General features: G+C 42.8%; 2 protein-coding genes and 1 long non-coding RNA gene across 10 annotated transcripts in view; 2 read left to right on the top strand and 1 right to left on the bottom strand.

The window, feature by feature from the left end:
- ORMDL3 (ORMDL sphingolipid biosynthesis regulator 3) overlaps positions 1–8,706 on the top strand; it is a 33,062-nt gene extending 24,356 nt beyond the window's left edge. For 7 of the 8 annotated variants that reach the window (XM_035137139.3, XM_035137141.3, XM_035137138.3 and 4 more), the window contains 2 exons: positions 468–619; positions 2,093–8,706. In XM_035137139.3, the coding sequence (XP_034993030.2) occupies positions 468–619; positions 2,093–2,228 (288 nt within the window). In that variant the 3' untranslated portion in view covers positions 2,229–8,706. The remainder of the gene's footprint in view (positions 1–467; positions 620–2,092) is intronic. The other variant, XR_015946710.1, reaches the window with a different exon arrangement.
- An 8,531-nt stretch (positions 8,707–17,237) lies between these two features.
- LOC148683835 (uncharacterized) lies at positions 17,238–18,449 on the bottom strand. Its single transcript, XR_015946718.1, has 2 exons — positions 18,328–18,449; positions 17,238–17,851 (listed from the first exon to the last, which is right to left on the bottom strand). It is a non-coding gene; the product is annotated as an uncharacterized LOC148683835 (long non-coding RNA).
- Positions 18,398–21,790, top strand: part of GSDMA (gasdermin A) — a 15,398-nt gene continuing 12,005 nt past the window's right edge. Inside the window, exons 1-2 of the mRNA XM_035137137.3 lie at positions 18,398–18,537; positions 20,994–21,239. Of these exons, the coding sequence (XP_034993028.1) occupies positions 21,026–21,239 (214 nt within the window). The 5' untranslated portion in view covers positions 18,398–18,537; positions 20,994–21,025. The remainder of the gene's footprint in view (positions 18,538–20,993; positions 21,240–21,790) is intronic.

Below are 21,790 nucleotides of genomic sequence, written 5' to 3'. Positions count from 1 at the left end.
TGCTTTTTTCCTCCTTCTTCCTTCCTTGGATCAGGTTAGCCGAAGCATTTTAAGGCTCTGAATATTGCAGCTTCTTTCCTCTGCCTTCCTCTGCCACTTTTTAAAGGTCGGTCAATAGTCCTCTTTGCGGCACTGCTTTTTGTGGACTTCAGCCAAGCACCTTAGATTGAGGGTTTGTAATAGAATAATAATTACCCTAAATTAGCACTGCATCTGCTCGTTGCCCTCTTTCCTGCTAGGCTACCCTTGCTTCTCATTGAAAAGTGTTTATTCATTGCTTGTGCAGGAACCTTTCCTTCAACACAGCACATCTTTCGCAAGGACGTTGCTGCCTTTTCACCGGTTAAATCGGGAATCAAAACAAGAGAGAGGAAGAAATGAGCGAAGAAGCCCAGGACAGCGACTGAATAGTATTCCCCACCGCCATGTAGCCCTAAAAACACACGTGTGTTTGTGTTTTCTTACAGAGCATGTACATTTTCTTGCACACTGTGAAAGGAACGCCTTTTGAGACGCCTGACCAGGGCAAAGCGAGGCTGCTGACTCACTGGGAGCAGATGGATTACGGGGTGCAGTTCACCGCTTCCCGCAAGTTCCTGACCATCACACCAATTATACTGTGAGTGTAAAGGAGGGCTTGGGACTGTGCTTATAAGGCTAGGTGCAAATTGCTTCTGGATCAGGCCAGAGGCCTGCCAAGCCCAGCATCCCATTCCCGCAACGGCTAGTCTGATACCTACAGGAAACCTGCAAGCAAGAAATGCTGCTGTTCTCCATCAATGATGTCTGTGGTCCTGAGGATGGCATGAAGCCATGTTGACTAGTAGCCATAGGTAGCCTTATCCTCCATGAACTTGCCTCACCCTCTTTTTGAGGCTGTCTAAGCCCTAATGGCCACCCCCACAACTCGCAGCAGGCCAGTTCCATAAATTAACTCTGCACTGTGTGGATAAATACTTTTTCAGACCCACAGAGCTCCTTCCTACCCTTGTGCCCTTAGAGCCATGTTTTCCCAACTTGGGTCTCTGGCTGGTTTTTCTCGACTACAATTCCCACCATCCTTGACCTCACTGGTCTTGGTAGCTTAGGGATGATGGGAGTTGTAGTCCAAAAACAACAGTACCTTAACAGTCTCTGGGTAGTGAGCAATACAATTTGCAACATTAAAAGAAAAAGGGAAAAAGAAAAATTCCTGGAAAAATGAAAAGCTCTTCACCTAGCACCAAGAGAATATATATACCGGTAAGATGTATAAGACTGAATCAGGTAAGTGTTAGAGATGTAATGAGACTGAGGGTACTTTCTATCATATATGGTGGACCTGTAAAAGAGTATTGGGAAATAATTCATAATGAACTGAAAAAAATGTTTAAAAGTACTTTTCCAAAACAACCAGAGTCCTTTTTGTTGGGGATAACTCAGACAGAAATTCCCAGGTGTCAGAAAAGGTTGTTTATGTATGTCACTACTGCGGCTTGTGTTTTGTTAGCCCAAAAATGGAAAACGAGTGAATAATAATAATAACAATAACAATTTATTATTTATACCCCGCGCATCTGGCTGGGTTTCCCCAGCCACTCTGGGCGGCTTCCAACCGAATATTAAAAACAGTACAGCATCAAACATTAAAAACTTCCCTAAACAGGGCCACCTTCAGCTGTCTTCTGAAAGTAGAATAGTTACTTATTGCCGAGTGAAGTCCCGACTGGCAACTTAAACTGATGGAATAATCGCAGCTTGAGGACCTAACGTATGGAATAAGAGAACAAGAGGAACATATGTTTAAAGAAGATTGGAAAATGTTTATTGAATATATGGGGGGTGGACATTTGAAAACATGGGCAGCATAATTCAGATAAATTCAACAGTGCAAATAAGTTTTGATGGATGTAATAATGGAATACAGAATGGTTTAGTTTATATAAAATGTGCAGGTGTTTGTGCTGTGCAAAATGAACCATGGAAGGAGAGGAAGGGAAGTCATTGATATTTTAAGCCTCCGTAGTTCCATGTTTGAACCCTCAGCATGGGCTAGTTGAGGGAATTGGGGCATACGCGATTCAATTCTCTCCTCCTCTTCTTTCCTCCGCAGTTATTTCCTTACTAGCTTCTACACTAAATATGACCGGGTACACTTCATCATCAACACCATCTCCTTGATGAGCGTCTTGATCCCCAAACTACCCCAACTGCATGGCGTACGCATCTTTGGGATCAACAAGTACTGAGCCCGGGTGTCTTTTATATTCCCTTCTGGTGAGCTGTGAGAGGCCAGCAGCGTGAGAACCCTGTTTCCTTCGTTCCGGCTGCATCTTCAGGATACACTTCCACACAATGGCTCCGTTTAAAAAAATTAATTTCCTTTTAAAATGAGCACATGTTGCGCAGGATTCCAAGATCCGACAGAGAACGCAGACGGCTCAAACGATGCTTGAATCCTGGGTAGAGTTTAGCTTGGAAGAGAGACGAAGGGTGGGGTGGGGAGCTTAAAACGTATTTATTATTATTACTGTTATTTTATTTTTCAAGAATCTGAAAATAGATGCAGACACCACTGAGATTTGAAAGGTACTCATAGCTTGCTCTCTGGGTAATGGAAAACATCCAGCCCAGAAGACTTGGGCAGGTATAGAAAGGTAGGAGCCTGTTGCAAGGCGATGTTTAGGATAATAGCAAATGCACTTTAATATAAAGTTGTGCCCTTTGGGTTTTTTTTTTTTTTGGGACATGCTCATCAAAAGGGCTATATCAGAAATTTTGAGGTGCACACTAGATATAGATTTCTTTGTGAGTTTGGAAACCTTAGCTGATCATTTATAAATACATTTTAATTATTTGGTAGGCAGTTGGGACAGGTTCTCATTCCTTCTTGCTGGAGCATGAACCGGGTTTCCCCCCCCCAGTTACAAAAGCAATGCTCTTCAGAGTCTTCTTTGAAAAGCATTTGCATCAAAGCTTTTCACTCTCTGAGGTTGAGGGAGTGGGGAACTCCGCATGGCAGGTTGAGAACACAACCCAGGGACGAGAAGGAAGAGGGAAGAAATGTTTTGACACTTGCTTTGCAGTGGTTGCCACATTTCGACAGTCGCGGCTGCCTCATTGCGGCGTCTCTTCTGGATGGGAGAGCCAATGGCTGAAAGACATTGAAGCATGGATGGTTTATTTTGACATTATACAATGACGGCAGTGGAGAAGGCACGAGATGAGGCCAAAGGACCCAGGCCTCGTTTCCAATCTCTCTCGGTTGGAAATCCAGCATAAGTTGATCATCATAGAATCATAGAGTTGGAAGAGACTACAAGGGCCATCCAGTCCAACCCCCTGCCAAGCAGGAAACACCATCTTGCTGGAACACCAACTATTAGGTTGGTTAGGTACCACTCTTCGTTGATTCATTCACTGATTCATGCCAGCACTGGGATTCAGAGAGAGTTATCTTGTTGCTGCCCTCTGTGATGTCTAACTAAGATGCTGCTTGTTTCCACCCCTGTGGTTTAATGGGCTTTTGCTTTAGTGCCCCACTGTGTCAGAATAAAAAACCCTGTGCTGCTCTGTCACCTAGAATGCAGATAGTTTGGTATATGGTTGACTGCTGGTTGGTCTGCTTTCTAAACAGCGGTACAGCAAGGAGGAGGGTTTTCTTCTGCTAATGGATTCGTAAGTGGGTTTATTTCTTTCTGATGCTTCTGTTGGGGGGGGGGGGAACAGACCCTGAGAGCTATAATACGTTATGTCATATAATCGCTAACAACCTTTTAAGGTGCAGGCTGCAATTCAATCATGCGGACATCAAGAAAAACTTGTGTCAAGTTTTGATCATCAAGATCATAGGTATGTGAGTTTGGTGGTTCTTGTCAATGTTGTGTCCTTTATAATACAATTTCCCTCTCCTTATCCACCCCGCCCCAGGAAATGCACACATTGCTAGCTAGGATATGAATTTTATAATGGAATTTAAACAGCCTGAGTATTCCCTGGAATCTGTTTCTCAGACTTGTTAGCTTGGCAACTGAAATGTTTCCTTATCCCACTATACTGGGGAGGCATCTAAACATTTGAGGCCGGTGCCAATAATTCGCAAGTTGTTTTTCCAGCTTTAGAACCGTTTGGGACACTTCCCTGAAAGGAGGAGGAGGGCATTTTAAACATCACCTCTGCTCTTAGCGGTATCTAGAAGCGATGGCAGAGAAAGCCCACCTGGTTTCTCAAAGGCCACATTAGCAGTGGTGACGCTGTTGGGCTATGCAGCAAGCAGAGGTGCTGGCTTGGACAAAGAGGTTTAAAAGCCTTCCACCAAGCCCAGTATCGTTAAAGGGATGGGGGTTGCCCCCTTTTTTCTCGTTATCAGATTTGGTACATTCTACGTAATAAAACATGATTTTAGCTGAGGTTCCTGCATTGCAGGGGGTTGGACTAGATCAGTGTTTCCCAACCTTGTGCCTCCAGCTGTTTTCGGACTACAATTCCCATCATTCCTGACCACTGGTCTTGCTAGCTAGGGATGATGGGAATTGTAGTCTCAAAACATCTGGAGGCACAAGGTTGGGAAACACTGGACTAGATGACTCTTGAGGCCCCTTCCAACTCTACAGTTCTATGATTCCATCCCTATCCTTGACCCAGGGGCTCAAGGCAGCTTAACAGATAAAAATAAAAGCCGCTTTACACCTGCAGCAAAAAAATAATAATGTAAAGGTCAGTTAAGTGGCTATCCAGGTAGGCAATGTGTACTTTACTACACAAAGCTTCAGAGACAATGATACAAGAAGCAAAGGAGATTGGAAATGTGGAGGCAGGGGTGGTGAACCTGCGGGACCTCCAGGTGTTGGAGGACTACAACTCCCATAGACCATGAACGTTGGCCATGCCGCCAGCTATGGTTGATGGGAGGTGGAGTTGAATGGCACCTGGAGGGCAGCATGTCCCATCCCCCATCCCCCCGTTGAAAGAAATGCAGTGGAGCTGTGTTGGCACAGCTGCAGCCGAACATTGCTTTTGGGCTTGTCACCTGTATGTTTTAGCAGCATCTATTAAACATTAAAAGCCTCCCTAAACAGGGCTGCCTTCAGATGTCTTCTAAAAAGCTACAGGTAGGTAGCCGTGTTGGTCTGAGTCGAAGCAAAAAGCTGTTTTTCTCTTTGACATCTGATGGGAGGGCGTTCCACAGGGCGGGCGCCACCACCGAGAAGACCCTCTGCCTTGCAATTTCCTGTCAGTCAGAGACTTCTCGGTTGGCCAGGTAGAAGTACCAGGTACCTGTTGTCTACCTTTGGTTGCTTGACAGAGCAGGACCTTATCCCTGGTAGTTCCTCAACCTGATGGTCATCTAGCCCTTGTCCTAGCTCAACAACTAGTCATGTTGTCGTCGTTTTGATTGGCATTGACAATTATAATTAAGTGTAGGTATGTGAGTTTGTGAATTAGGAAGGCAATACTAGCTTCGAAATTACAGGTAGGCAATATATACTACTGTTGATGATGACTGGTGTGGACCAGAGCTTGTCATCTAGGCACGGAGAGGGAGGCAGGATCTTCCCGGTGTAATTCTTCTCTGAGAGAAGCAAGTGACCTTCCCTGCTCAATACACCTGCCAGCAAAGTGGGCTAAGAGGATTAACATTGTAAGCTTTTCACCCAAATCCCAGCGCTAAGATGCTGAGCTGCTATTGACCTCCGTTAGAGCCTGTATTTTTTAACTTCCTGTCTAAGGCAACTTGAAAGCAAGGTACTTTTTAAAAATATTCATGAAAAAGGAAGAAAACCAAATTTAACGAAATGTGAAAAATATACTGAGGCTGAGGAACAGACATCATTGGGTTCTCAGAAAAGCGGGGGTGGGGTAGAGATAGGCATTTTAATTTTTCTTCTTCTTGAGTTCAGTTCAATTAGCTTTATCCAGCGCTAGCTCTCCCCATTCTACCTCCCATTCTTTATTCTGCAGAAGAAAAACAGCTACTAATACGTCAAAATTCAGTGGAACCAGATGAGCCCAGCTTAAAAGTTGAAATTCAGCAGCGATTTTAAGAAATTTTAAGCAAACGCACAATTTTAACCCTTTGCTTTGATGAAGAAGCAAAAATACCAGGGGAGGGAAACAATCTGCTTCAACGTAGATTTCTGCAATAGAAGTTGTGCTCATTACTTGATGATACGTGCAACTCAATATATGGATAACTTAAAGGGCTTGTGTATTTTTTAGCACTATTCCAATATATAGGTGGTTAAGGCCTTAAACACAGATCTAAGTTGCACTCTTCCGAAAAACAGAATGTTCTTTTGTAAGGGTTATAAATCAGTACCCTACTAAAAAGGAAAAATATATAGAAAGAGCTCATTAGCACTATGCCTACACACCAGCCAATTTTCATGTCGTTGCTCTGCAAACTTCTGCTCCTACCGCTTCTTTTTCATAATTCTTAGTACTGAGGGGATTGTTCAGAGTAGCCCATTCACCAGCCAGATTGTTCTCAAGGTATTCTAGGCTTGCCTTAGCAACCTGAAGTCCTCCAGATGTTTAGGATGTCCATCAACCCCAGCCAACAAGGCCCAGAGCTCTAGGATTAAGGGAGTTGTAGAGCAACAACATCTGGAGAGTACCAAGTTGGGAAACCGGCTGTTCCAGGCCGTGTCTCCCATTGTCAGTAAGAGTTCCTGTTACAGTTAAGCAAAGCTTTATGAAAATCTAAACAAAACCCTTTACAATGCGAGCTGCCAGCTCACTCTTCTGGCAATAGTTACTGCTGCTAGAAAAGTGAGCTCTAAGAAAGCTTATGTTGTCCACGCCAAGACCAGAATCAGCTGGCAAATTGTTCCTTTACATTAAAAAATATTAAATATTGTGGAAACTTTCAAAACCGAGTGGAGATAAAGAGCTGTGGTCAATCCTATATGCTCATTTGCTGAGGACTTGCTCAGTCCTGGCTTTGTCAAACAGAGCAAGCCCAGTTAATATGGCATGAAACCCATTTGTTTTCCATATTCCCCCATGAAGCTGCTTCTTGGTGCTGACACGAAAGTTCATGCAGTTTCCTTGTTGACCATTTTCTGTAACTGTAGAAAGAGCTGCTTTGCCTAAGTCTGGGCACTCAACATAAAGAAGCAGGTTTCTGTATACAATAAAATTTCGTAGTTGTGGTTTGGGGTGAAATTCCACGGTGTTCTGCGGGCAGCAGAACTTATTAGAGAGGGTGCACCATCCTAACATTTTTAATAATTTGGAACCACTTCTGCTATTAGTAAATTGTTCACCTGTATGTACCCCTAATGGAATCTCCCTGGCAGAGGGTAGTGGACATGCATAACTAAGGATGGCAGGGGGGGGTGGGGAGGTATAATTGTCTTGGCTGAGCAGAGTGAGTAGCTGTGTGCTTTGTGTCAAGTCTGGAGCCAAAGTGCTGGCAGATACCTAGAACAGGTGGACCTCCTGGTCCTGGTGGGCACCAACTCCCATCACCCTTGACCAATGGCCAGGGTGATAATGGGGGTTGTAGTTCGTCAGTACCTGGAGGTCTGCAGGTTCCCCCTCCCTGGGCTAGAGCAGAAGTTGTTTCTCACAGAGGAGTGTAGCAGGTGTGAAAGATTTGCAGCAGAATTGGATTTGTTATTTGATGATCATCTAATGGTCAACAGAGTTGCTAGTGTCCCTACTCAAATTGCCTGCGGCTCCTTCCTCCAACCGGTACCTAGGGTGGCTTGGTGAGTAGGGAATCTGTGGCTGAACGGCTGTGCACCTGATTCGATAACAACAACAACAACAACAACAACAACAACAACAACAACAACAACAATTCTGTTCCTGACCATGAGAACCTCTGTAGCAGCAGAAGTAATGATAGAACACGCAATTGCACAATGGTCCACTCGAAGATCAGTGGAAAGGAAGCAACCTCTTTCCAAGTTGCCACAAGAAAGTTTTGCTCGAAATAAGTAGAACTGGGTTGTGGGGCTGCAAATGGCCTGCTCCCACCCAGATTAGAGCGGATTTTTGCACCAGGTAAAGCATAGTATCATACGGGCAGGTCATGTATATGTGACCATGCGGGGAGCAGCGTAACAATGATTAAAGGGTCCCTGCCAAAGGCATATGTAGCATTTCTGGAACTCCAGAAACAGAAGGAAAAGGGAAAAGACCAATGAGCTCTTTTCACGACTTAACAGCAAGGTGCTGTGTTTACTACAGGAGCTAATACTTGTGGGTTTAATTGCTAATTTGGCATCAATTGGTTGGTGAGGTCTAGGTTTTTTCTCTTAGCTTTATAGGCTGTTTACTTCATAAGGGTTTAATTAAAAAAAACAACAACAACTATTTTAAAGGTATGGTAGTAAGCTCTTTAGGAGGGCATGGTAGCTGAGTTGTTGCCACAAACTGCATTTTATGATATGTCTGTGGATCGTTCTTTAATTGTAGTGAATTGTATTGATTTACCATTATCTGTGAAATATAATTTTTAGAATATGAGTGTGAATGTTATTTTCAGTGAGCGTTAAATGTTTTACACCTTTGTGTTGAACATAGAATTACGGTTGTGTTGGGGCTTTTTAAAATCTTCTTTCGTTTCTGGATTTGCTCTCGTTTTGTCGTGTACACGTGAGAAAAGAAAACTTTCATCTGGAGAACTTTCTAAGACAAAGTGTGAATATTATTTTTATGAGTCCTTTCTACAGTATTCAAAGACAAACCAATTAAAAAAAATCAGTATTCATGTAATATATCTTGTATGTATTCCTCAAATCTGTATAAATATAAGAAAAGCTCTAATGAGTGAGGTGAGCACCGTCCCGCTCTTCCTGACGAAGGAGGATGCCTGAAAAAGACAATGGTGTTTTGACATTGTGTTGAGGGCCTTTTTGATCAGGCCCTTTTTGAGTCGTTTTTCATCCTAATGATAATGATGTGGGAAGCTGCTTTATACCGAGTCAGATCACTGGCCCACCCAGTTCAATATTGTTTATACTAGTGTATCCCAAACTTGGGTCTCCAGCTGGTTTTGGACTACAACTCCCATCATCCCTAGCTAGCAGGACCCAGTGGTCAGGGATGATGGGAACTGTAGTCCAAAACCAGCAGGAGACCCCAAGTTTGGGAAAGACTGGTTTATACGGACAGGCAGAAGCTCTCCAGGATTTCAGGCAGGTGTCTTTTTCCAGCCTGACCTGGAGCTGCCATAGGAGCTTCTCAATGCAAAGCAGATGCCCTACCTCTGAGGTAAAAACAGATGGGCCCAACGACTCTTCCCCCTCCCCACATTTTTTGGCAACTTGCTTGCTCTGTCTCTCTACAAGTCAGCACCATTTAACACACACACACACAAGGCACATAGCACTTGCACATTAGCACCCAATTTTTCAAAATGTGGAAAAGTAACCCATCCAACACAAGTGGTAGAGGAGCCTGTGAGGAAGGAGGCAATGGCAGACTTGCTGCAGCCTTATTGAATGAGGAGATTCGTTGCTGGAACAGAACATCTGAGGGAATCAAGAAGAGCGTTGATAAAGACCATCGAAATTTCTCCAGGGAAAGGAACGCCTTTTGAGTTTCCGCTGGGTTTTAGAGCCAAATTTTGCGGTGCACTTAAGAGGTTCTGCTGAGGAAAACTGCATTTCAGTCAGGCACCAAAGACATTTTTATTCTGCCAGGCTTTTAAGATTTTTTTAAAACTGCATTTAAATCCTCCTCCTTTTTATGCTGCCTTTCAGCAATCCTTTTAAGATATTCTTCTCAGTTGTTATTGTATATATTTGTTGTAACCCACCTTGGGTCACTTTGAGGGCCAATAGGCAGCATATAAATGTTATCTTACAAGAGCCCAAGTAAATTTTTTTTGGGGGGGGGACAATAAAATAGGCTTTACTTATATTTTAAGTTTTAAATTGATAATAAAAAGTATGAAACGCAACAAAGAATGCATAATATATAAAACGAAGAGGGAGTTTAGAAACTGTTATTTGGTGTAGATACACCTCTCCAATAAAAATTAATAATTGGAGCTGCTGTTGTAGTTAATAGGCAATTTTTTTCCCACACTAAAGAGTCATTTTGTCAACATTATTCTATGCACGGAAAATAAAAACAAATATGTTACAATTGCTATCAAAAGAAGGCACCCTTCTCCTAGATTTCAGTATAATGAGCTTCTCAGCATGACTAAATTCACCCAAAACTCTTAAGAATCAACTGTCATAATGTGAGTGAAAGCTTTATAAAGGCAATGATGCTAATAAGAAATGAGATAACATACAATTTCAATGCCTGCAATCTCATCATCACTTGCAGGAGTTGCAGATATTAAGAGCAAATTCATTAGCTTAAAGCCACCGTTCTTTAGTCTGTCAGCATAACTATCTCAAATGAGTTACGAAATTTGAGTGAACAGAGTTAGGTTCAGGATGATTCAAGTTCCAGGACAAAATTCTACTCCAGCTGAAGATAATGTATACCTACACAAATTTCCTCACCATCATGCACCCAAATGATCACGACAAGGTTCAAATGCCTCCTGTGAAATATGCTACAGTTTGAATTCTTCAGAAATTAACAGCTTCCAAGGAGAAAATTGTAAAACCTTGGGGACAATATGCTGATATTTATAAATAAAGCAAATCTTTCTTTTTTTAAAGAGTATGTTACTACCCCCCACCATTAATAATAATAATAACAATAACAATAACAATTTATTCTCAGTGGTTGACAGCCTTGAGCATGCTCAGTTCCAACTTTTCTGTTGAAACTTTTGGGCCACCAGATGGCAGCTACATAAGCATATCTTACAGCCACCAGTAAGGCAGATCCTCCTCCCCTGTCACCTGTCCATCTCACTCATCTTCCAAGTGGGTCACCATCTTCTAAAAATGGAGAAGCAGCTGCTGTGTCTGCTCTTTTTCCACACACACACACACACACACACACACACACAGCTATGGCGCTCTGCAGAGTCACTGCTGTGGACCATATGTGCAAAGCTCGCAGACCTCACATGAGAAGCCCCAGATGACACATCCCATTATAGTTGGGCACTGGCCATGCCCATTGGGGCTGATGAGACTTGTAACCCAGCGACTTCTGGCAGGCCTCTGCTGTTCTATACCAAATGGAGGCCCCATCCTTATCCTGTATCATGTTCCCACTTGCCAGGTTCTTTCCCTGGTGCTGTGAAGAAAGAGGGATGGAAACTTGACCCAGAACTCTCCTTTTAGGAAAGAGGGTGCACTGCAATATTTTGCTGCCCGGCCTACAACCTCCATGTTCATGTCAGTTGGCCTGGTCAGTTTTGTACAACATTCTTGCACCAGACATAATTTTTCAGTTGCTCTGGTCTTTTCCTTCTTGTTTTCTGGCGGTGTCTTGTTTTGCTGCATATGCAAAAGACAAAATTAATCTTCCATCTTCCAACATGGTATGAGTTGTATTTTTAATCATCCCTTCCACAGTAAGGCAATGAAATAAAAAATATACATTAAATGTCCTATTGTTACATTTTTATCCCACCTTTCGTCCAGGGTGGTGTACATAGTCCCCCACCCTACATCTTACAGGTGAAACTCAGAAAATTAGAATATCATCAAAAAGTGCATTTATTTCAGTAATGCAACTTAAAAGGTGAAACCAATATACGAGATAGATGCATGACATGCAAAGCAAAATATGTCAAACCTTTATTTGTTGTAATTGCAATTATTTGTCGTTAGGTGGGTCAATTATAAATGGAATGTAATTAATGAAATGTAATAGCGAGGTTTATTTTTGTTTATTTTTGTATTGTTGTAACTATTTGTTTTATTACTATGGAATTTCCAAAAGAGAGCATTTGTAAAAATTAAAAGAAAATAATAATAATAAGTTGCATTACTGAAATAAATGTACTTTCCGACAATATTCTAATTTTCCGAGTTTCACCTGTATACTCACAACAACAGGTTAGGTTAGGCTGAGAGAGGCAGTGATTGGCCCAAGGTCACCCAGTGAGCTGCATGGCCAAGTGAGGATTTGAACCCAGGTCTATCCAGCACTCTAACCACTGCCTTCAGGCTGTACTTCTGTAACTGAGGAGATAATTTTGCATAGTGCTCAGACCAGAATTGTGAAATATGGTGTTGCAATATCAAGACAAACCACCTTATTTCCCTATAAAAATTACAGTATGGGAGAATGTGAGCGAACATTTCAACTGAGCCACTTTTGAAAGGACAAAGTGTCAGATGCCAAGGCGGTTCAGTAAATGGACCTCCCATAATTGCTGATGGCAAAGCATTGGGGAAGTGCTATATGAAAACAAGCAGTACAGTAGAATTCCTTTCCTGTTTCATAACATTAAGAGAGTTGCTGGGAAAATAATGCAATTGCAAAATAATGCAATTTTACAATAATGATTCACGTCTTCTATATTACTTCTCCTTCGCACTTTTGCCAGCTGACTTGCTTCCTTCTTCCTCTGTACTAGTCAGAGTCTATTTTACACCCTTTATAAAAAAAATGTCATGACTTAGCATGCGGAGGGGGGTTGATTCAGCTCACATTTAAATCTGAATACTGTATATCAAATTTGCACTTTCCAAAATAACATGATAACTGAGTTTTCCAACCAACTACTTTTTTCCCTACAATAAATGCATCATATTAGGCGAAAGTCTTTGCAAAAATGTGTACACAAATGCGTAATCACACAAAAAGTATGTTGATTAGAAGAAATTCACACTAAAACAGGCCTAGGCAAACTCCCATCATCCCTAGCTAACAGGACCAGTGGTCAGGGATGATGGGAATTGTAGTCCCAAACACCTGGAAGGCTGGAGTTTGCCTATGCCCACACTAAAATGTTGAAGTAGTTTTCATGGGGATTTTTTTTTAACAATAATCGCAAATGTGGAGAAATGAAATTAAGACTTGGAAAATGAGAAACAGAGAAGCAAAACTGGCGGATGTTTGCATCCGTGGGCATGACTCACAAATGCATTTCACCTAATTTCTCAGACTGTGTCTCATGTTCCCTTGGAAAGTTGAGAAACACTTGCAGAAGGCTGGGGAATGCAGAGCTGCCACCAAACTGCTGAAAGCAAAACATTAAGGAGGATTTGAGCATGCCATTTTAGTAGTATGTCTTTTAAAGTTAATTCTTACAATTTCCACTAAATGCATTTTGTTTGTTTGTTTGTTTGTTTGTTTAAGTGCCATTGCACAAGTATTTTAAAGTGATTTTGAAAGGTGTATGTAACAAAACACTTTCCCACAAATGAAAAGACTGGTTAAAAATCACCTAAATTTGCCATACATGCTGCTAAAAAGGTGTTGGCTAGAAAGGTAATAGTGGACCGCAGGGTTCAGCCAACCCAACATGTCACTGAACACATCAAAACTCTGTCTTTTCTGATGGACAGAGGAGTAGCACTGAGGCAGCCAATGTCTGCAGAGTTTGCACTGCTGTACCATTCTGTGACTCCAAAAATGAGATATTGTGACTTGCAAAATAAAGGGGGGGGGGACAAAAGCAGCAGAAGGAAAACAAAAGAGAAAAATGATTTTATGACCATGCAATGTGTCTGCCCTATAAAGAAGGACCATAAAGAAGGCTGATCGCCGAAGAATTGATGCTTTTGAATTATGGTGCTGGAGGAGACTCTTGAGAGTCCCATGGACTGCAAGAAGATCAAACCTATCAATTCTTAAGGAAATCAGCCCTGAGTGCTCACTGGAAGGACAGATCGTGAAGCTGAGGCTCCAATACTTTGGCCACCTCATGAGAAGAGAAGAATCCTTGGAAAAGACCTTGATGTTGGGAAAGATGGAGGGCACTAGGAGAAGGGGACGACAGAGGACGAGATGGTTGGACAGTGTTCTCGAAGCTACGCACATGAGTTTGACCAAACTGCAGGAGGCAGTTGAAGACAGGAGTGCCTGGCGTGCTCTGGTCCATGGCATCACGAAGAGTCAGACACGACTAAATGACTAAACAACAATGTGTCTGCCCTATAAAGAATGGGTCAACAAAGAGTAGCCATTCTAACAGGGGTCAGCAAACTTTTTCAGCAGGGGGCCGGTCCACTGTTCCTCAGACCTTGTGAGGGGCCGGACTATATTTTGAAGGAAAAAAAACATGAACGAATTCTTATGCCCCACAAATAACCCAGAGGTGCATTTTAAATAAAAGGACACATTCTACTCATGTAAAAACATGCTGATTCCCGGACCGTCCGCGGGCCGGATTTAGAAGGCAATTGGTCCGCATCCGGCCCCCGGGCCTTAGTTTGGGGACCCCTGTTCTAAGGTAAATGCCTAGTGTGGAAGCCTCCTTTATTAGATAAACATCAGCTAGGTTGAAAACAATAGTTAAGGAGAGAGTTGGCCATTCTCTCCCCCCACCCCATTCTGCTGTTGCCTTTGGCCAAAAAGGCATTGAAAGTTGGTGTGGGACAGCGAGAACCTCTCTGACTGGAGGCAAATCTGGGATGAACTAAATTAGTCAATCCCAGCGTCTGCACCATGATAGTATTACTTTCCACTCTGTTGGGAGACCCCTGTCGTCATTAGCTAACTGTAGTAACCTTGCACAGCAATTATTTCACTGAAGTGAAGCAAGATTTTTATTGTAACCGCTATAATCCTTTTTCTTACCGGAGCCAGAAAGAGGGATTGTGAAATCACTGCTGCGGTTGAAAGCCCAAGGTTTCATCAGCGTGGGAAGGGGAGAAGTGGAACTAAAATGCACAGCATTGAGATAAAGGTTAACACCAGCTTGGTCTTACTTCACTGCTACTGCTGTGATTTGATGGAGGTATATAATTCCTAGATTTCATAAGCATTGAAAGAGTGAAACCACATTTCACAGTTGAAATAATGGGGGGGTGGGGGGTGGGTATCAGCACACTGTGCTATAAATGCAAGCCAGAACTGGAGGGGCAAAGCACAGAGGCCAAGATAATGGTACCAGTTTTCAAAAGTGATCTATTAATTCCATCTACTCAAGAGCTCTCAGTCACACAGCACATTCAGGGATATAGTTGCCGAAGACAGTTATTGCATCAGCCTAGTAAGCACAGAGGGATGGCAGAGAGCGGCAATAGTGGACTGCTTCTTTTGGCTTGCTGCAGATATTTTGCCCCAAAATATCTCTTAAAGTTCTTACAGTTTTCCTGCCTTACAGTTTTCCTCCAAGCCTCTCTCCATTTACTCTGCCCAAAGTTGAGTGGCAGGCAAGCTGTTTGTCCTGATTACAAGGCTTTCCAGCCTTATTGGAATGCCGTTGCCCTTTCTGGAAATCCCACGATGTAATTTGAGCACATTCATGCTTTGCTTATTTTATTTACAAGCTTCCAGGTAGATAGCTCACCTCTTGGCTTCCCAAAAGCAAAATCTTGTTTACTTGAGATAAGCTGCTAAAAGCTATCAATGGCTAAGAAGAGCTTCATTCATTTGTTCAGCTTGCGATTACATTAAAAAATAGTAATGTTATATGGACTATAAAAGTATAAGGGTAATGAATACATGAGTATCAGACATATTGTAAAAAATAATATCTGGCTGATTACGATCTCTGCCTCTTATTCTGCCTGCTCCTCTGTGATGCGTGCTTTAGAGCAGGGGTCCCCAGACTACGGCCCCCGGGCCGGATGCGGCCCAATTGGCCTCCCAATCCGGCCCGCAACGACCCCCGCCGCCCGCTGCCGCCGCCCGCTCTTACAGCGCACGGCGCGGTGGCGATCTTCAAAATCGGAAAAAAATCGCCGAAAATCCTTTGTGCGCATGCGTATGGGCCTCTCCCGACCCAGAAGAGGTCATTTCCGGTGCACTTCCGGGTCGGGGGAGGCCCATACGCATGCGCACAAGCGATTTTTGGCAATTTTTTCCGACCGTGTGCGTGTGCGCATGCGCACGGGCGCACACTCCCCCGCCCTCCGGCCCGCTGCACACGCACTCCCCTGCCCTCCGGCCCGCCGCGCGGTCGGCGTGGCGGGCACCGGCCCGAAGCCTGTAAGTCTGGGGACCCCTGCTTTAGAGAGTGCTAGGTCCTCCTCTGAAGAGGATTTCTCCAGGAGGGACATTTCAGTTACAGAGTGTCCAAATCTGTACAAATTTGAAATGTTCAGAATGCCATCTTGTTTCAAAGCACTACCCCATCCTAGGCACATGTAGACCAAAACTTGTTCCTTAATCTCAGAAACAAGTCCATGCCAAATTTGGTTACGATATCCTAAGAGGTCGTTCTGAATGCATAGACAATAGACATTAAAGCTTTCCAAAATATCGAGATAATATAGAAAGATTAACATTTTAGTACCTTAGAGTTAGGAATAACGCTTTCCATTCCAGCTTTTCTCAGTAACCGCAAGGGATTCCTCCAGCCATTTTTAAAATCTAGGTTTTCTGCTTTATCCAACATTTAACACCGATATTGATATTCTTGAACTACAGCTCCCATCCTCCCTGAGACCATGTTGGAGTCTAACCTAAGGTTACCAGATTTATTTCAATGAATCCAGGGACTAAATAAATAAATAAACGACCCCGCGCACCTCTCACCCAGCAGCAGCGCCCAGCACCCTGTCTTTAGCCCCTACTCCGAGTCCCCATATGATGTGTCTTGTGCGCAACACATCATATGGGGACTTCCAGTGAGGCAAAATGGTGGGCACCACATTAGCGGGCAGCACTTAAAGCTAGCCAGAGCCAACTGTGCTACTAGGCTGGCTCCGGGCTGCTGAGACTGCTGCTGCTGCCGCCACGTTTCCTGGGGACATTACGGTAGATGAAATCCAGGGATGGAATTTTTCCGGGGACAAATTTGCAAATCCGGGGACTATCCCTGGGAAACGGGGACGTCTAGTAACCCTGGTCTAACCACAACTGGAGGGCCATGGGATCCCTGTAAAGATCTCTGTATCTCAACACCCATTGAAATTGAGCTAACCTGTTACAAACAATGGTAAAACCTTAAATCATTATCACCTTACTTGCTCCTTCATTTATTCACCTGTCAGCATGATTGAATAGTGAGGGAGAAGTCTGACAGTTTTAATTTCTCACTGCTTTTGATTTTTCTCCACATTAGTTTGTGATTTAAAAAAACAACATCCTAATGAAAAAATATCAGCATTCTAGTGTAAATTTATCCTAATGCTGATATTCTGTATGCAATTTTGCCTAATGTACATCCTATTGCAAAGTAACTTATCCATGTGTCTAGTTACAGGTAGGTAGCCGTGTTGGTCTGAGTCGAAGCAAAATAAAAAAATTCCTTCAGTAGCACCTTAAAGACCAACTAAGTTTTTATTTTGGTATGAGCTTTCGTGTGCATGCACACTTCTTCAGAAGTGTGTGTTCAGCTTGAGTATTTTTTTTAGAAATTTGCATTAAATGTGAACTGATTTAAAACCAAAATTAGGTAAATTTGCTTTTAAAAAAAATCCTTCCAGTCTTCTTCTTCTTTGGCGATCACTCATAGCCGAGTAAGATTGTCTTCCATAAACACGATTTTAACAATGGGTCTGTAAGTGACTGAGGAGGCCAATTCTGGATCCACACATCCTTCCACAGTGGGGACATTGGTTTCCAGACAGGAGTTGATCACAGTGTGGATTTGCCAAGTGTGCCTTCCTCTTAGCACGTTTCTCCCTTGCGTCCTGAGTTTGAGTGTCTTCAAAGCCCATGACACCTTTGGTAAAGGCTGTTCTCCAACTGGAGCGCTCGCAGGCCAGTGTTACTCAGTTGTCAGTTTTATACTACATTTTTTAAGATTTGCCTTGAGACAGTCTTTAAACCTCTTTTGTTGACCACCAGCATTACGCTTTCCATTTTTAAGTTCGGAGTAGTTGCTCTCCTTCCAGCAGCAGGGTCAGATAACCCCATTCCCTCCTTCATTTCTCTGAAGAAAATAGGAAAAGTGGGACACTGGGATCAAATCAGAAACCGGGACAGCTTAGGAAAATCTGGGGCTGTCGCTGGAAAATAGAGACACTTGTGAGGTCTGTGACTTCAATATTTTAGAGTTGGGTACAACAGTTTCTATTCCAGCATTTCTCAGCAACTGTAAGAGTTGAAGATGCAAAGAGAGAATCAAGCTGCAAAAACTGTTTGCTCAGCCTGCTTTTCTAATCTGGTCCCCTGCTTGCTTAAAACTGGCTTAACATGGATAACAAGCATTCCGCTACACTCGCAGATTTTTTGGACTACAATTCCCATCATGCTCATTCATGCTGGCTGGGGCTGATGGGAGTTGGAGTCCCAAACTTACTTTCTACAGACTGTCTCCCTCAAGATTCTGTTATGCAGCACATTTTTGAAATTGAGCTCATCTGTCCTAAACAACCTTAAATTCTCATTGTCACCTCATTGACTCACCTCCCTGTCCCCATGATGGATTTGTGAAAGCATTCCTGGGAAACTTAGCAGCACCAACGGGAAAAGGAGTGAAATAAGTACGTAGTGGAGTATCTAGCTCCCTGAAATAGAAACAGAAACAGAAACAGAAACCAGAAAAATACAATTGCTGAAAGCCAAGGAATCAGCCTTTTGCCTTTTCTCAAAAATTGCTGTTTAAGTACAGGGGAGGTAAGGAGCGCTGAATGATTATATGAAGAGGTTCATTCAACAATAGATGGGTGGGCAGCTGAGTTCTCTGTTGCTTTTTTGTTCGGTTGAAGATCGGATCTTTTATTTTTAGGGATGGGATCTCAGTGTTTTTCGGTGCTAAGAAGGAAACAGGAAAACGACTTTCCTCAGGGGTGGCTGCTGCTATGTTTGTGGTTATCTGATCTCTTAATAGTCTCAGACTGTGAAAGGATTCGTTCAGATGGCTTGTTGAAGAAGCAGCAAAGAAAGAAAGAACAAATTAGAAGCCAGTGTTTAAGATGCCCCTTGGGTAGCCTGAAGCATTTCCTTTTAAATTTCTTCTTCATAAATGTTCTCCTTCCTCCGATTTGTCACAGGGTGGAGTCAGACAGTGCTGCTGTAGTTTGTATTTCTTTTCCCAATCTTAAATTCGATTTTCCATGTTTCTGCATCAGTTTGTCACTTAAAAAAAAAGCCTAATAAAAATTCATTTGCATTTTTAAGGCAAACTTCTTTTAATTTACACATTTTGTATATATTTTTACCCAGTCTACCCATTTTTGCAAGCATTTCCCCCTAATATGATGCATTTTGTATATACTGTCGTTTTAGTTGTGTTTTGGTTTGCTTATTGTAAAATCTGAACTGAACCAACTCTATTCCCCATCCGAACCACAGGGGCTTCTCGGTAGTGGCACCCACCCTGTGGAACGCCCTCCCACCAGAGGTCAAAGAGAACAACAATTACCAGACCTTTAGAAGGCATCTTAAGGCAACCCTGTTTAGGGAAGCTTTTAATGTTTGATGGATATCTGTATTTTAATGTTTTGTTGGAAGCCGCCCATCTGGCTGGGGGAACCCAGCCAGATGGCCGGGGTATAAATTATATATTATTATTGTTATTGTTGTTGTTGTTGTTGTTGTTATTATTATTATTATTATTATTATTATTATTATTATTATAACAACAAACCAATCACATGCATATCCAGTGCTTTTTTAAAAGGGGGTACTCAATGGTATGCATTCCCGGCACCTCTTATTGTTGTTGCTAAAAAGTGTGGCACTTACTGTAACAAGTTCATGGTGAGTACCAGCACTTATTTTTTGAGGAAAAAAGCGCTGTGCATATCTACTCAGAAGTAAGCTCCGTTGAATCGCACTGAATTGCAGCCTTAGTAGATTAATCTTTGGTTGTTATTTATGCAGCTTTGGGGTTTTTGTTTTGTTTTGTGTTTTATCTTTACTCATTTATTCTAAGCCATTCAGAGAACATCATTTTAGCTAGTGGCATTGAAATGGCGTAAATACACGATGATATAAACAAATGCAATACAGTACAAGCCCCTGATCCACCAGGCTGGTTTCAAGAGGTGGAAGTGTCCCTCCACATAGCCCTTGCCTGACTCTGTCAACCTCAGCCAACACAGAACCAGTCTCAATGTACTCATCGAAATGGCAGGTGAGCAAACCTCCTGTTGCTGGTATCCCTGTTGGCAGGGAGGTGGCAGAACTGGGCTTGCAAAGGATTCTAGGCTGCTCATTCTGCTGCCATATGATGGCAACATGTAAGACTTGGCATATCCACACACACACACACACACACACACACACAAAATAAATCATTTTCAGATTATAGGGGGAATTGGGATACTAAACCTATATATAGCACAGCAGTTAGGAAATTTCAACAGAAGCTGAAGAAGTAAAGCAAGGCAGATAGAGAATGCATGGGAAAGATGATAAAATAGGAAGCTATTGCAAGGTATTTGATAGAGATGTCTTGAAGCATGTGGTGGTGCTTCCATTCTGGGCAGGGGGGACCCTCTCAGGACCCGAAGATCCTTGACCGTTGCCTTCTATTCACCAATACTATTTTAGGGGAAAGATGTTGGAGAGGGTAGCGGATGCTGAGCTGCAGGAACTTCGGGAGGAAACCCATTACAGTTGTACCTCAGAAGTTGAACGGAACCCATTCTGGAAGTCCATTCGACTTCCAAAACGTTCGGAAACCAAAGAACGCTTGCAAACCGGAAAACTCACTTCCAGGTTTACGGCGTTCAGGAGCCAAAATGTTCAACTTGCAAGGCGTCTGACTTCCGATGTATGACTGTATCTGGAACCATTCTAATATGGGTTTTGGCATGCAATTGGCCCTCTTCAGCATGAAATGTGCGTTTTTCTTGGGGAATGGCTTTTAATTCCATTGACCGAGGTATCCTCCTGGAATCATCTCTGTGAATTGGGGGGTTGGAAGCAATGTTCCAGTTGTTCCATGACTGGCCTCAGGGAATAGCATTGGAGCAGGGATTATACATCTACACCTATTTAAAAACTGCTTTGAAGGCTGGTAGGAATTATTGTTTGGAAAAGGGGAAGGCATTTTGCAGCAGATTGCACAACACACCCTACACAGTTTACAAGTTTGTTTCTCTTCTCCTTGTTTCTCCATCAAGGTCAAACGGCAAGTCTTGCATACATCTCAGAAATGTTTCATAAGGCAACCAAATCTTTTTCCAAGGAACTGGACCCAACAGGAGATTTGATCCCAGTACGAAGCGTTATAGACCAACATCATTTTAGGCCTCTCTGCCTGGTTCAAAGAAAGAGAAAGCAGTCGTGGTGGCAGACCAGCCGTTTTCAGAGAACTGAATACAAGCTAAGTGATGTGCTGTTATCGGGAGACCATGCTGCAAAACTAGGTAATCTCCAATATTTACAAAGCTATACGTACACACATTCAGAAGGAAGCCATATTGAGTTTAATGGGACTTACTCCCAGGTAAGTGTGTAGAGCAGAGGTGGAAGAACCTCTGGCCTTCCGTTTGTTGCTGGCTTCCAACTCCCTGAATTTCTAGCCATGGACCATGCTGGCTGGAACTTATGGAAGTTAAGAGACCAACAACCTCTGGTGGCCTACAAGTTCCTCACTCTGGTTTAGACGATTTCAGGCTCATTCCCCTTCACACATTATTTACAGGGCTGTGTGCATTCCATGATTTGGCAAGAAAAACACAGGGTGCATAATTCAATTTCATGAGCATTTTAGCATTCTTTTAGAGCATATTTCTTGTCCCATTTTTCTGTGGTTTGTGGTAGTGCCATAGAGTTTTGACACCTTTACTCACAGTTATGCTGTTTTATCATTAGTTTTGACTTGGATAGAATTGTAGACTTGGAAGGGAGGGAGCCAAGGGTCATCTAGTCCAACCCTCTTAAGGGAGTTCATACATGGCAAATTTCCAACCCCCTC

Source organism: Zootoca vivipara, chromosome 12, assembly GCF_965207765.1.
Source record: "Zootoca vivipara chromosome 12, rZooViv2.hap1.1, whole genome shotgun sequence".
In the NCBI taxonomy this organism is placed as follows: domain Eukaryota; kingdom Metazoa; phylum Chordata; class Lepidosauria; order Squamata; family Lacertidae; genus Zootoca; species Zootoca vivipara.
The sequence above is the reverse complement of the archived record's forward strand: the minus strand, read 5'-3'. Positions and strand labels throughout refer to the sequence as shown.